The 16,259-nt window shown below is 40.9% G+C and overlaps 1 protein-coding gene across 6 annotated transcripts in view; it reads right to left on the bottom strand.

The window, feature by feature from the left end:
- Positions 1–4,935: 4,935 nt before the first annotated feature.
- LOC131883101 (electrogenic sodium bicarbonate cotransporter 1-like) overlaps positions 4,936–16,259 on the bottom strand; it is a 23,348-nt gene continuing 12,024 nt past the window's right edge. For 5 of the 6 annotated variants that reach the window (XM_059230448.1, XM_059230449.1, XM_059230451.1 and 2 more), the window contains exons 3-18: positions 11,864–12,024; positions 9,616–9,989; positions 9,274–9,522; positions 9,041–9,195; positions 7,773–8,330; positions 7,441–7,625; positions 7,127–7,376; positions 6,914–7,052; positions 6,663–6,776; positions 6,433–6,600; positions 6,178–6,356; positions 6,014–6,086; positions 5,777–5,953; positions 5,637–5,702; positions 5,424–5,573; positions 4,936–5,363 (exon numbers count right to left, since the gene is read on the bottom strand). In XM_059230448.1, the coding sequence (XP_059086431.1) occupies positions 5,217–5,363; positions 5,424–5,573; positions 5,637–5,702; positions 5,777–5,953; positions 6,014–6,086; positions 6,178–6,356; positions 6,433–6,600; positions 6,663–6,776; positions 6,914–7,052; positions 7,127–7,376; positions 7,441–7,625; positions 7,773–8,330; positions 9,041–9,195; positions 9,274–9,522; positions 9,616–9,989; positions 11,864–12,024 (3,145 nt within the window). In that variant the 3' untranslated portion in view covers positions 4,936–5,216. Of the gene's footprint in view, positions 5,364–5,423; positions 5,574–5,636; positions 5,703–5,776; positions 5,954–6,013; positions 6,087–6,177; positions 6,357–6,432; positions 6,601–6,662; positions 6,777–6,913; positions 7,053–7,126; positions 7,377–7,440; positions 7,626–7,772; positions 8,331–9,040; positions 9,196–9,273; positions 9,523–9,615; positions 9,990–11,863; positions 12,028–14,422; positions 14,599–16,259 lie in introns of those variants that run through there. The other variant, XM_059230453.1, reaches the window with a different exon arrangement.

Genomic DNA, 16,259 nt, shown 5'->3' with positions numbered 1-16,259 from the left:
TGCAACGCATCAAGTACGAGAAAACAGGAGCAAGAACCTGTGAGCATCTCATCAGAAACTGAGATGTCACTCCATCAGGGCCAGGGGAGCTCGAGAGTCTCAAGTCCCTGATGCCTCTAAAGCATCCTGATCGAAAGGGTTACTTCCGGCGCCGGGGTTTGAACCCACGACACCTAGGGAGAGGATTCTTGCCTTGTTCACGCTGCCTCTTAGACCGTTCGGCTCCACCAGCTCCTTGGATTGATTGGATTGAAATTTTGAAAATACATGTTTCTGTCTAGGGGTGTTTAGTTGCCACTTGAGGTCTGCAATGCAATCTTAGCTAAATTCAGATGACAAACGCAGGGTCCTTTGTTATGTCATGGACGTAAAAAGTGGATGAGATCATTGTGTTTCCAGAGATGCTAACTAGCTATGGCATTTTGAAAGGCTTTTGTCAAAGAAGGCCCCGGCACAAAACAAACCAAAGTAACCTAATTGAACTAGTCCACTCTATTTTAGTATAAGATTGGCTCACAGATACGGGGAAAAAGTGTTTAGATAGTAAATTGGTTGTCCTGTTCAAAACCCAAGGGATGTTTGGAAGAGGACTGAAAATAACCAAGAAATGGAAATACCTTACTGGGATTCATCTGGAATAAGATGCTTGTTTTTCTTAAAAAGAATCCAGCATCGGGACAATCCCGGAAATCCTCAAAATCACGAAACTTGGCCTTAAAAATCTCGACCCTGAAGGGATCAACTCCAAAATGACTACGCTTTAATGATTCGATGTTAACGTCCTAGTTAGGGAGCTGAACAAAATGGAGAGCATACTCCGTAGATTCACTCCACAGATCTCCGGAATGTCAAAACTTTTCGACAAGGATCGACTTCGCCATCTGCTCTACTATGGTGTGGAAAGGCGGCAGGAACGCTTTCCTCTTTTAGAGTATCAAGTGTATCCATGTGCTCTCTCATAACACCGGCATCAATTTCACACGCCGAAATAATTACATGTCACTTGCATCCATCTCCAATGAAATTACAACGAGCATGCTGCTACCAGGTGGATCTACGTATGTATTATGCGTCACGCTTTTCTTAAAACGAATTGTCCAAAAATAGAAAACTTCTTCCAGACCATTCTGAACCAACCCTCAATACCTGGCAATCGCCGATAAGCAAATTCATACAATGTGATCAGATCAGATTGACTTTCGAGTGATTAACCTTTGTGTATAGAAAATAAGATAGGGATTTTTTTCTATTGCAATATGATATATAATTACATATGATATTCAAGTTGAAAATGTCTTTCTATTGTAATTTTTGCCAGCTCTTAACATCGGCCATAGATTAGTAAAGTGGCGGAAATGATCCATGATAGAATACCCATAAGCAGTGATGATAATTCTTTGCATATGAATTAACTTTCAGACATAAAACATTTCGATGTGTGATGCTAATCTGAACTTAGGACAAATCTCAACCAAACCTAACTTGGCGGTCACAAGTCGATCAATTTCAATTCAAGGGAACCTTGGCGTAACTAGGCGCTCAATTGAAAAAGGGACAGGATTTGAAGCGTAAAAGACATTTTGAGGAATATCCAATTGGCCCCGCATTTTGCCACTAGAAGTAGTTTGAGCTCCTGATTATCCCATTGGGCATCTTCCAAACTCCAACTTTAATTATTCATTATTATGCATTCTTGTCTCAACCAGTAAAAGAGTAGAATTGGCACTATTCATACCTTCAACGTCATAATTCAACAAGTTTGAACTTCATGATCTTCTCAAACACCTTCGCAATATTCGAAGTGAGAGAAATTGGCCTGTAGTTACTGGGGAGTGACTTATCTCCCCCTTTGAAAATTGGAACAACATGAGCTACCTTCAGAGAAGAGGGGAATGTGCCCTGGTCCAAGATGCAACGCATCAAGTACGAGAAAACAGGAGCAAGAACCTGTGAGCATCTCATCAGAAACTGAGATGTCACTCCATCAGGGCCAGGGGAGCTCGAGAGTCTCAAGTCCCTGATGGCCTCTAAAGCATCCTGATCTGTGACTACAAGATCATCTAAATGCTCAGCTTGACAAGCCTTGCCAGTCCCAACAAACTCATCAATAGAGCAATGGACTGTTGCTCCTAAACTCAGTGGAGTTGAAAACACACTAGAGAACTGATCTCCAAGTATGTTGGCCATAGTCCCTACATTGTCTATGGCTTCCCCATCGACCTCAAAAGGCCCTACAGGGTGTTTGATCTTTCTCTTAGAGTTTGCATAAGAGAAAAACGCCTTCGGATTCGACCTCACCTCTTGAACAACTCTACTTTCCTTGTTCAACTGATCTGTCTCAATGGAGGCCTTAATTCTACCTTGGATTAAATCCAACTTTCTTTGAAGGCTAGCCACAACTACTGGATTCAAAGTGCTCTGGAGCCTTTTTGCTAGTTTGCAACTTTTTTTGAACAAATTCTTCCTATACTTCGGAATTTTAGAATGTGCCCCGCCCTGTGAAACACATTCAGAGATTGCTAGACTGGAACAGACGTCCTCAAAAACTAGAATCATTTTGTCTAAGGCTACATCTATGGACGATTCCTTTTTCAGCATTGAAATAAGATCAAGCTCCCCTAACCTTTCTATAATCAACGGCCAATGTTCATCTTTGAACTTGAACTTAGCCAGACCGACCTTTTTGGCGGTCTTACTCTAGAGCACGCCGGCTTTGAGTAATTACGGTTACGGTTTTTAACCTTGGTTTTTATGATAATTGAAATTTGAAATTGATTTGTAAACCAAGAAATAACAGATTTTGGTTTTCTTTCCAAGAATGTTGACCAGAGAATGGAGAAAATCAGTTCCTGATATCATATTTGTCACTATGTCATGTCGTTGGACTTTCTAGCAGATAAAGCCACAATCTATTGAAAAAATGAAAATTCTCTATTTTGAGTGGCTATTCGTTTTAGGTCTAATATCATACACTTACAGTTGACGAAGTTCCAAAAGAAAGCATATTCCAAGCGCCAATTTAACATCAAAAAACATTTTGCTTTTGAGATTTTTCTCTCTCGCGAAAAGGAATTCCGATCCGTGAGCCCTTTTTTTGCCGCAATCATCTAATGGTTCACAATTGATTAAAATGCAAATATGCTTGTGGAAACCGTCTCGGAAAATAACAAAGAAAAGTTGCCAACCATGTAATCCGAGCACTGACATCGTTATCGCAAGTGGATATAGGTTTGCCATTGTTATTTTACAGAGCGTTATTTAAAGCGGCTAAACCGATAAGATGAAAGAAGATGAACAGCACCGTTGGCTATCATTCTACCCTGAGTAATTCTTCATCCCTTTGGTTCTGAACTCATTCAGGACCTGATTGGTATTGTCATGGTCTTCTTTGAAGACCTGTTGGTAAACTCCTTGACGGGTTGCATTTTTAATCTTTTTCAAAGATCTTGCAAACAAACAGTGGCTGAAAACCTGTTTCGGGCCTTCATCTTCGTTGGAAATGTTTAAGAACTATTGTATAATCCAGAATTTGTCTCAGTCTGATTGTCTGGCAGCAGGATCAATGACATATTTGAGATAATATTTGTCGATGTAATGCAACATTGCATTGGATGTAGGCCCTCCTTTGTTATTTAAGCACATTCAATTGCGCATTGTCTTTTCCATATTCTCAAGATCTGTTAAATGGAAACGTTATTGAAATCTGGAAAATAATCGTTGCCTATCCTGGTTATGAGGAAATCCTTAGTTGATTGGTTTAATGGTGCTTGAGATTGAAAATTGGAGCAGCCGTGGGGTCCAAATGGATCATTCTTTGGAACCAACTTGCAAAGGAAAGACACTTCATATTTGCTCGATATGTGCCAGAATCAAACCGGACCTGCAATTCCTTGTATCGAAAATTTCCACTCCCTGTCGATTCAAACTGTGTCTGTCCTCATTTGGTGCATCGTGATCTTCCTTGGGGTGCCACAACTCTATCTGATCATCCAATTTGAACGACAAACGAGTGATATTCATCATACCATGCTCAACATGCTTCACCACCACGGACTCGAAATTCTTTTAGGCGCCACTTTCATCATTTTCACTCCCAAAATCTTCCTGCCTCTATTTGGCCCCTATCCAAATTGGATTTGTTGTGGATTGACTCTGTTGGAGCAATGGTTTCACCTTCATTCTATTCTAGTGAGCATTTTTTTCATCGTGGTGAAATATCTGTACACGTGTTACTTTAAGCGTGTAGGTGGATTACAAGAGGACTTTTGGTTTGCTTTTTGTAGAGTTTTAGGCTCGTTTGCTTGCAACGCTAGTGTTTTGGTCAACTTGTTCAGCAATGGATATTATGATATTTGGTATTCCTTATGCGTGGAGAGAAGTATGGGGTCATTCCGGAACATTCCCAAGATCTTCAAGGGTCCAATTCGAATAAATATTTGGATCAGTCTGAGCTACTTCGTAGTTGTATCAGTGGTTTCGTTTCCTATCAAACGAATGGAAAGAAGATTACAAAAAGAGCTGGTTGTTCCATTCCACGGCAATCCCAATCAAGCCCGACTCCCACCCAAAAAAACGGCACCCCTAATAGCAGCTTTTGGGATGCTAATGGGATTTATGCTGTTAACGATATTTTCCCAAGGGCTTGCCATCTTGATGTTGTTTTTGGAAGAGATCCCACCCATGGAGTCTGGATTTGAATATTTTGTTGTGTTGTCGATTTCAATGTGTACCTTGGTGACGAACGTTCTGATTCCATTCATTTTGTTACTGACCAATGACAAACTTCAAAAATATGTTTTAAGATCAATTTCCTCCTCAAGGCCGACTTGGCTAGCTTTGAGAAGAAGGACTGTTTTATTCCAAACTAAATAGGTGGTTATTTGAAGTTGACTGACTTTTCAGTTTGTACCAGCAGAAATGAAATAAAAGTTCAACTAGAGTTTTAAAATACATGTATTTCATTCTTCGATATGTTTTACATATTGTAGTGGGGATCAAAATATAGCATGAATCGACCGTACTCTTGTATGGATATCTGGTCAGGGATTTTGTCAATCGGTACTTTGGAATACAAACAAATGTTTCATCTATATTACTGCAGCTTATTGAACTGTACGTGTGTTTTACAATAAATATATATGTTTACATGTAAATACAGTCTACTGAATATAGTTTCTCGAGCGTGGAAAAATGAAATTTACCCAAAAATAGCTGCTTTATATTTGGCTCTCTTTGCCGTTCAAAAGACGCTCCCTTGTCCCATCCATATCAATTGAAACGGTTTTGGCATCACCATTTTGAGTCCTTTTGGCCACAAAAGTATTACTATTTTTCCTCTCTTCCAATCCATCCGGGCAATCATCCTAAAAGGAAAGCTCTCAATACAGAGATCCCAAATAAATAATTCCACTTTGAACCTATACCATATTGTTGTCAGTCTCTGATTGAGAATTACGCTTCTTCTTCTTTTTTCCGCTATCTGGCATCAAATTATCTAACCATTTGAGGTCATTTTGAGAGAAGATCCTGGGGAAGTAGTCCATGAGCTTCCGTAGACCAACCAAAGCTAGCACCTAAGAGAAAGCATCAATCATATGATTGATGATTTTTTTTTCATAGCTTTAAAGCATATTTACCATTAAAGGGAAGATAAGTGAGGCTGGCGTCGACTTGATAACCCAAAGAAGTACTAAGCCAATTATCTGGAAAAACAACCCAATCAATGATTTACGGTTTTGAAATATTGTGTACTGCAACAGATGTTGTAGCTTCATACCTGGATGAGGGTGAACAAATGCACCTTATTGAGTGGCACATGTCTTAGGTAGCTGTAATCCGGTTGATATTTAGGAGGCATGAAAAGTAGACCAAGACGGTCGATGAACTGCATTCCTCGGAGAGAGGCAATTCCCATGTACATAAGCACACCATACAACACCGGCATTGGAATGAACTGAAAGCGAAATGGTCAAAAACAGTCGAACCCAAAACCCAAATCTGACGGTTTGGTCACCTTCAAAATTGGCGCCAGTTTCACGGAGAGACCAGTCAGCAGAAAAACCAACACTCCAGTTACTCTTTGTTCCCTGTAAGAAAAAATGACCACATACATACAAATGAAGGAATTTGTAAACTACCTAAGTACTTCATGAAAGTGATGCTGCGGGCAACGCCTACCTGACTCCCAAGAATTGGGGTAATTCCCCCGGAGCACTCGTTTCCGTTTCCATTTTGAGCGAATCCACGTGGCCCAGACAAAGAACGGTGGCGGCCACACACCATGGAAGACCAAATACGGAACACACCCCAATCATAATTCCAACCACAAGCATATCCAGATGATATCCAGCCCCTTTCTGAACAAGCGGAATGACAAATCCTTGTGATCACATCCACCTATAATCTTGACATTCAGTGAGTCAGAATACTTACTCGCAATTTGTGCTCGGATCGATTGACAATAACGGATGTAATTTGCTGGTCCATGAAGAGCAGGATAGTGAGTAGGAGGGCTGGGATAGCGGCACCCAGATAAAGGTACCATGGATCGTCCTCACGCGTAAAAGGTACCACCCATCCTCTGATATCGGACCGGGTGGGCTGGAGGAAAACAAATAGGATCTTGGTAGCTGGTTAAACTCGGGTTTGAGCGACTAACTTACTCTAAATACAGTTGGCACGATTAATTTGGGTGTTTCCAAGTCGAAGGCTACATCCACGCCTACAAATACCAATATCGCAATGATAACGGCGTAATCGCTGAGGAGAGATCGCACCTAGGAAAGAAAAAAGTGATACTGTTCAATTAGATGAGCTTTTTTATTTTTGGCGTGATCCAAATGCCGTATATTTCCGTATGTCTTCAACTTATGAAGAAATATTTCGACTTATCGTGCCAATTGTGTTTAAGTACCTTGTTGGGAAAGTAAGGTGTCAGTTTGAACTTCTTCAGAAACATGGCGACAGTGAATGTGCCGAAGAAGAGAATCACGGAAAAGAAGAATACATCAGCAACATACGGACATCCATGACCTTCCAGAGTTCCCTGCAAACTGGAAGTACATTTATATTAATTAAAAGATAAAATCCTCGCCGATATGCGTTGCTTTTTGTATTCTGAACTTACGCCTGACATTGGGACACGGTGAGTTGTTGCCATGGAATGTTTTTAGAGTCTAGAGTTGTGGCCTTGTCCATCGTTTGGTTCAGGAGCTCACCCAATGATTGCATAGCCGGTTGGTGAGTCTCAGTGGCGTTTAGAATAAACTCATGGGAAAAGACGCCTTGGAATGAGGGCTCGCAGTGACACGATTCGTCATATACCGTAATCAAATCAGGGTCAAAGCCTATATTAACCATGAAATAATTTGACATGGCTGGAAATGAAAGAAGAACTTTATAGCTTTGTACTAGTCTTTGCAACGAGTTCATAGCCCTCACTGTAAAGTTTTTTGAGCGATTCCACGATGAAAATAATGCCAATGAGAGCTGCAAAACTTTCCTCTGTGAAGCGCGTGAAATATCGAACGATGGCCGAAAGGTCTAAAGCCACAATTGCCAAACAGAACAATGTCGACCACAACCCAATCCATAATCGAAAAGTTAAGTAATCCACGCCTTGACCACTTGAAAAGAAAACATGCGTTTTGAGCAAATATTGTAATAGAATACATATATAATAATAATACAATACATGTATAATAATGATATAATATAATTCATATGTAATGATAATATAATAATAATGGTAATAAAAATATTACAATTCTTACTTGCAAAAGTCCACCAGAATTTTTTCAAAGATCAAAACCGGTCCGGTGCATCCCAAGACAGTCAAAGGCTGTCCTCCCAAAAGGCAGAACATGCCACCGGCTAAAGCATGGGCCAGGAATGATTCGAGGACACCCTGTTGCCCAGCGGTGATGTCGCCCAAGAAGCCGCCAAAAGTGATGGCTTTCGTGATGGTAGCCAAGTAAATGTAGATCACCGATGCCACGGTCTGAATATGGAGGGCATCCGTAAAGTCTGACTTGAACCACGGAAGTTTTCGTTTAATGTCCAAGATCAGACCTCCAAAGAGTCGACCTGTGCGAATCAATTCCTGATTCTCAGTCGATCCGTCGGTCAACTTCTGACCCTCCACCAGACTGTTCAAGATGCCATCCTGGAAGTGGCCCCCATCGCCACCGCCACCTGTTCCATTTCCGTTGCTCATGGAATCGCGACCATCGGCATTGTCCTGACCGCCAACCTGACTGGAGCCATTCTTGATGGAGGTGTAAGGCGGCGGGGAGATTGAATTGGAGACCACACTCTGCTGTTGTTTGAGTCTGCAAATGAAAACCCCAAAAGTTTCTTAATCTCGTTTGTCAATGCCTTGGACATATGTCAAAAAGTTGAGCCCCCAAAAGGATGAAGAAAAAAACCAATAACAGCGCCAACTGTCACACCCATTCAATCAGCAGGGAATGCAGGAGTGACAGTGATTTATGAGTTCGACACGGAAAGCTCGGAAAGGATTGACACAATCAGTCACCTCTTCGATTTCCAATCCATTTGTACGGTACATTATCAGAAGTTTTTGCCAAAAAAATTGGAAATGCTCATCCATCAGTTCCTATAGGTACAGTAGATGGCATTCCATTCAGTTCAAGGCCATTGAACAAATGAATTCGCGAGTTCGTCTTGTAGGGTTCCTTAGAATAGAGGAAAGCTTGAATGACGAATGTCTTTTCAATGGAACTGCGAAATAACGATTCGGCATGGGATCGAACGAGGCTCAAAATTGTGGGAAATATGGCCATCCAGCAAGTCTCTCTTTGATCCTTGAAGGCATGACGTGAATGCCTCCTCCGCTTCTATTTAATTCCAAGAACTTCTTCACCCGATGGTTTCCCTAGACGCCGTCCCAAGCACTCAGGTTGAAGAACACACGGGGAAGAAAAAGTTTTGTTTGCATCCGGTCTTTACGACGAAAAGAACGGAAAGAACCAAGGAGTTGACTGCTAACCGGGTCCAAAGAATTGGGCATGTTCCCTACCGGTCATCCAGGGATGGAAGATTTTTCGGTGGGTCCAAACGAATCTTGGGATCCCAAGCTGACGGAGCCAAGATCGTGACTTGCTGCGTGTAGGTATTGATTCCGGTGATGACTTGTTCGGCAGTCTTGGAGTGGTAGCAGACCAATGGGAAAATCTGGAATGTTCCCCATGGGTTTCATGTCGTTTTCACGGGATGTCTCATTATTCCTACGTAATTGATTGATTTCATTACCTGATCAGACATTAGAGTGCCTAGAGCCTTGCCCATGTCTGTGATGGTTTGATCAGACCCAGGGGGGCCCAGGATGATGCCCAGAAATCTGGTGGGACTTGAGATCTCGCAAAAGTCCTCCAAAATCACGGGATTGGCCACTTTGGCGAAGAAACTGATGGTCTTCGTGACAAATGGCACGGTTGCCACCAGAATGATGCAGGCCTCGGCTCCCTTGGGCACTTTCTTGATGAAAAGGTTGTGGGATCGCTAGAAAACGAGAATAACACACGCATGGACGTGAGTGGAACAAGTGGAACAAAGATGATTCACCCATTCCCGGCCTACTCAATGGAAAATTACCATTTTCTTGGCTTTATCCTTATCCTTGTCCTTGTCGTCTGCCGACGTACTGTACGATCGTGGATGGATCATGGGTGAAGCCATGCTCGTCTGCCTTGAGATCCCGGTGGTGGGAGATCCTGGTGGCGAGGCATTCAAGCCCTCTCGACTTGGTTGTCGTGAGGGTGAGGCGCTTTTGAGGTTCAACCCACTGGAGGTGGACAAGCTCTGAGGACGACTCGTGGACAAACTGGACATCTTACCAATCAAGTTCAACTTCATTCGGAGTTTAACACGTTGGCTCAGGATCATTTTGAGCTCCTCCAGTTGGTGGCCTTCGAAAATGGATCGTCGCTCGGGATCCTCATCGTCTTGCAGAATCAGGTACAACTCGTCTACAACGGAATGAAGAGAAGTCAGTGATTTATGGTGTCGTTTTCGGGCTCCAGTGGAATGCATTTTCTGGATCTCCAGAGAATTTAATCACTTCAAGGATGTGGCTCCAATTTCTGTAAATGGGAATATCACTCTAAGGGACTTGGGATGGAATCCTTCTAGAAAACGATTACCCCCCCCCCCCCACACACACACACACACATTTGTCATTCTTTATGGTCAACGACCGCGCTTTTACAATCACATGACATCAAGTAGTTTGCGCAATTTGGATATTTGGGTCGGCTTTAGGCCACCCATTGTTTGTGTCATCTCAGCTTCTTCTCAGAAAAGTCGATGAACCAACCAAGGGATTAATTTCATTTGTCAACGTTTCGTAAGACATGAAGCCAACGTGAAATTTGTTGCCGTTGAAATTGAGACCTTGCAATCACACTGGACAATTAATTTTCTTTAGTGAGGAGGGCTGTATCTACACCTTGACACGAATACGTTGTCATAGGTTATTAGATATTTTTATAGTTGATATATATCTACAAAAACCATTTTTCTCGATGTCGTTGGTTACTCAGCATATCAATGTTGTTCAGCCAGTTATGAAGTATTTCTGGCGTCAGATTTGGCATTTTATATTTTTTATCTTAGATGTAAATGAGACCGAATGATTAAAGAAATATGTCATCATTAGTAAGCCTCCAAAACAATGAGAAATTGCTTCAAACCATTTACAATAAACAAATATGATTTGACTCAGAGCGTGTTGCTTCAGTGCACCTTCAAGAACGGTTTCGATTCACTGTGAAAAGGACAAAAAGGACATGGTGGTTGACACCTTGGGCATAACAAAACAGCTGCACAAGAAACACGAAAGGTTTTAAATCCAGCTGTTTAGATAAGTGGAATGTTGACAAGAGCCACAATATCCAACAGACAGGAACTGATGTGTCAAGTTGTGAAAGCAATTCATTTCCTTCTGATTGGTTGTCAATGGACTTCCTTCTTCTCGATTACTGCCTTGGAGGCAAAAGGTGCTCATATATCTACTCTCTATTGCTTCCAAGAACACCTGATGTGCGCATGTCTTCTGGCAATGTTCTAGATCGGTTGATTAAGCCGCTTTCGAGAAGGTTTTTCTTACAAAATATGTTTTAGTTTGGAGTGTAATTTCTTTTGTTTTTCCGCCTCGGCCTTCAATCTCAATATTTTTGTCTTCTTTTTTTATCAGATTATCAGTAACTTCAGATCACCCGAGAATTGGATTGAAGGGATATTTATTATCTAACATTGACCTCTTGAACTTGCTTATGTAGGGAGAGCAGGTGTGAGGTCACTATTTGTGCAATCAATTTTGAAGGGTCTCTGTGGAGTGGCCTTTCAAGAAGCCTTCTTCCTCTAAACTCCAGGCAAGTTTGGCTGGCTTTACCGGCTTGTGTACTGTGTGAAACACCTCACTTTGGAGGGTGTTCAATGGGACTGACATCAAAGAACTGCTCGGCCTCAAGGGAACAGATATTATATACAGTTTAGCACTCTCCTCTATTAAAGCTATCTTGTCATTGAATTGAAAAAAAAGCCTATGTCTTCCAAATCATGAAATCTAAAACTGTCCTAATTCATTAATGCTGACTCTAATTCCCCCACAGCCGACTTGTTTCAAAGGCCAAGTTCAGTGTTCCTTTTGTCTTCCGGCCTTTTCAGAGCACTCAGGCGTGTTTTGAGAACTGCACGAGCGTAGTTTGTGATGATGAGGGTGGCTCCTACTCAGATGGTGAAAAGGTTGGGAGCGATAAACGAGTTTGAGCTAAACAAGGTGGTCTTATACCCCACCCCACCCCCACTAGGTGAGTGAAGCAGGAGGCGGACCATTGCTCACCCATAATGTGATCAGCGTTGCGTCCTTCCACATCCAAGGCCACTAAGCCTTCCTCGAGAGATCTCTTGAGATCCATCAAAGCCGAAAGTTGGATAGAAGGAACGTATGGCTTGCTCCATCGTTTGCCACCGTCTTCCACGTCCTCTTGGAACTTGACCCATCTGAAATGGAACGAAGCGAGACATCGGTTGGGGAGTCAGTCAGTCAATGAGTAGTCTGGCAGCCTTCATTCATTCGGTCAATGATTAGCACAGGCGATTTAGATAGCGGGGAAAAGGTCACATTTGATATGATTGGGTCATGGAACTTAGAGGTTTGTGATTTATGGAGTGTGAACGTACTGGACAGTACACTCAATGTTCGTTCGCTAATGATTGAATGGTGCCCTTCAAATTCATAACAGTTCAAGGGCGATCTTAAGTCAACGTTCAAATACTACGTAATAGCATAGGAATTGGAGCAAGACTCATTGAAATATCTGACTGGGAAGGTGCTGAGACAATGATAAGCCTCATCAATTGAGCTTTGCCTTTCATACTCTGGGTGTTTGATTGATTCATTTACGAATTTCAGGGTCTTTGATGAGCCGTATGTTACGAAATTCAAAATAAGCTTTCCTTGAAAAAAGCCGTCGTCATAAATATCGATAGAGTTGCTTTAAATGGAAAAGTATATCCAAATTCACGTCTTAGTGTCATGCTCCTCGTTCCAATGAGTTTTGCCCTAGCAATTTCACGTACAATAAATCCTATCGTGTTTTGTTTCGTCAATAATTGCGATCTTGGATCCCTCTAGCGTCTATTACACCTACTTGATTTGAAATGTGCATACACTAATCATATATTATCTCAATCACTCATAACCTTTAAAGATGATTATGAAGTCACATTCGATCTGTGAAATTAGATTCAAAAGCTGTTTTAGGCAGTCATATACCTATATCCAAGTTCTGTATTTCAGTCGTTTATGCACTGTTTATAAACATCAAAGAAGGAGTCACGTAAATAAAACTGAAAAAAAATTAGCGTCCAATTAATCTTTTAGTTAGTGGTGCATGCAGATAGGGCAGAAACTAATGCCTGTTTTTTTTTAATTTATCTATTTTCAATACCTGGCATAAAAACGGAAACTGCTAAACTCCATACATTCCCGGGAATGTATACACTTCGTAGGGTTTTCTGTTTGTGAAAGAGTTTTTACATAATATCAATGTTTGGGTAGTTCTTTGAACTTAATGAATGTTGCTCTTGTAGTACTGTAGACCTGTCAAGAGAGATCTTAAATAAGTGCTGTTGTCGTGTTCACAATCAGCAGGCGGGAGGACCTCTGCAAAGTTAGATTTTTATTTGCTTGCATCCATTGCGTTGTTGATTCATAAAACCAAGCAACAACAGGTACATGCTCTCTTACTTTATTTTTCAAAATAATCACCAATTTATGTAGCTGGATGATTGCTTCCCAAAACCACCCGATTCAGAAAACCGTAATTGGAGCAATCACAGCACATTATGGTCCATTATTGGTCAATTTCACAGTGTACATTCTGGTGGGGCCAACAGTGAGAGGTTTTCATTGGCTTTCCTTCTTTTTTGTTTCCAAAAGTAGCGCACTTCTAATCCAAGTACGAATCTGATTTTCCTAATGTGTTAAATATAAGTCAGTGATTGCTCCCAAGTTTGACCCAATCTATGTGACAGTACATTAAACCAGGGTGACATTGAACAAGACCATTGCAGATTTGATTTTTTTGCCCCATCTCTTGGTAGGATGCATCAATGGAAACAAGCAGAAGGGTGTGTTCTTCTAGTAATACTGTAATCATAATAAATCTTTTATTGCGACTCTCGGTCATGTCAACTTGTAAAATAATAGAATTGTGCATGTAAACAACTTGCACAAATATGGATAAAGAAATAAAAAAAGAACTAAAATGGTTAAAAACGATAAAGCAGGATAAAAGTGGGGTATAGTGCACACCTGCTGTTACATTTACTATTCAATTAATCACGCAATGCTAAAATTGTAGACTTTTTACTCCATAATGAAATTGGCAGAAACAAAGTTATCACCAAGCAGTCTAGTTTCGCTAATTATCATTTCCCCCCCCCCTTTTTGAAGGTATAAATGACTAAACTTGAGTTTTTTTTTTCGAACGTGAAATAGGATGGGAAGCAGAATATGTTTTTGATGTACTGATGAATCAAACAAATATTCGCGTCAACTTTTAAATAACACGAAATATAATCATTTTATTGAATGCCATATGGTGCATCATAATGCTTTAGTCTCTGCAATGGCTCAACAGTAAAGTCCGCAAATACATCCATCCTGGCCAAGCAAAGAATGGACCAGTTTTTTTTAAGGTTTAAACTCAGACTTGCCTGTGAAGCCAGCTAGCTGACCCAGTTTTCAAACTTCCCTGAAGACTTTTGAACGACATCCGAAACTTTCAAGCCTTTGCAACGTGCTTCAAAAAGAAGGACTATTCCGACTCGCCCAAATCAATTTCAATGAGTCTAATAACGTCGTCTGGTGATCCAATATTTTCCTCATACCTGGGAAGCTTCTCGCCAAGATTCGTCCTTGTCCTGGAACCGGAGGTTCATTTGTACGAAAAGTGGCAACACTGGGTTTTGAGCGTTCCCGCTTCCATCCTCAATAGCATCCTGATCTCTTGCTCCTCCAATGGGGTCACTCAAATCCGATTTGGACATGTCCATGGTGTACGCTCTAATGTTTCCGAAGATCCCTGGCCTTCCACTGGCACTACTTCGGTCCAAAGAAATCCGATTCGAGGGCTCTGGAACCAAGGGAACTCAATATTGGTTATGTCAGTCTCAAAATGAAGTGTTGGCTTGAATATGAAAGTTCCTGGCTATGTAATAAAGTACACTTTGGATTAGCAATTCCATTGAATTCAAATTTTTAGTGTTCACAATTCAAACCTAACATGAGCTTAAGAGTGAAAAAAGTTCATTGAAATGGTGAGGATTCCTGTTTTCTTTCTCTGTCTACAGTAAATTCGTTACCTTTGGGAACAAGCTAGCTTGTCTGCGAGATCTGAAAATAGTACGAAGAGAACGAACGATACCTTCTAAACGAGAGAAATACGCACAAACACGTCAAAGTTGAAAAGAATTGTCATGAAAGATGTACACACCAATTCAATGACCTTACTGATAGTGACTGTTTCTCTCACTGAACAGACATATTACTCAAGAAGAAGAAGAGTCGATCCGCAATGGTCAGAGTCAATCATATTACACAAAACATTGCTTTTTGAATTGATAATGATGGGTGGTGATCTTGGCAATGCAAGATGTTAACCCTAAACATCAAAACTCCTCCAGCTACACGGAGAATCAAATGGGGAAACATTGCCCAAATCAAAACCACCTCGAAAAGTTTTGTAAAAACATGTTATTGTTCTTTTCCATGTTCGGTTCATCTTTGCCTCCACTTAGCAGCACACTTCAGTTTTATTACATCCATGATGAAACCTGTTTCCAAAGTGTCACATATATAGCATAACGAGGAAGCTAATAAATTTTGAAATGTTTTTATGGTTAAGGGCCAGCCACAAAAAGACCGCGGATTAATGCCTTACACCATGAAAACTCGACGTAACTGCCAAATGTATTGGACATCATTTTGTGTCAAGTCCTTCACTTCTTTTTAAGATGAATTGGAAAAGGATCTCAAAACATCACATTATTTCGGGAGGGATATGTTTTTAGCCACGGAGCTATTGTTTTCCAAGAAGTTGCGCAAGATCGGTTAATCACAACACAACGTAGCTAAAAACTTGGATTTTCATTGCGTTCACCCTGAAAATTGGTTTGCCCCGTTTCGTTTTAATCTCGATTTATTTGGCGCGTATCATGAATGCCATTGGAAAATCCGAGAGGTTTTTTACTACTTTTGTCAATATTCAGTCTGATGTAACATTCTTTATTGTTTGACTTTTACCCCTTGAATGACTAAACAACAAGAGTTGCGGTTGACGTTTAATCAATACATAAATAAACGATGCTACCATTGTCCCTAAGGTCTAATGGTCTCTTGCGTTCTATTCTGAGCTATCGGAGCAGGTAATTTGATTCTTTTCCTAGTCCCTTATGGACTTTAAGCGTTTAATATTAATACATTCTTTTTCACCAAGGTGGATTATGGTAATTTCTTTTCCGTTTTCTTGATACCACATAACTTGAAGAATCAGCTTTTGTTGATAAATATTTCAGTTACTTTGGTCCAGGTGAAGGATCTGCTTTGATAAACGGGGGTGACTTTTTTAGTAACGGCTCAACGATTGACGTTATTGAGCTTTTTAAGCCTATTTACGGGTACTTTTGATGTGCTTGAACCGACGACCAAACAAAGTAGAAAAAAGCTGCCA

Source organism: Tigriopus californicus, chromosome 7, assembly GCF_007210705.1.
Source record: "Tigriopus californicus strain San Diego chromosome 7, Tcal_SD_v2.1, whole genome shotgun sequence".
Taxonomy (NCBI): Eukaryota; Metazoa; Arthropoda; class Copepoda; order Harpacticoida; family Harpacticidae; genus Tigriopus; species Tigriopus californicus.
The sequence above is the reverse complement of the archived record's forward strand: the minus strand, read 5'-3'. Positions and strand labels throughout refer to the sequence as shown.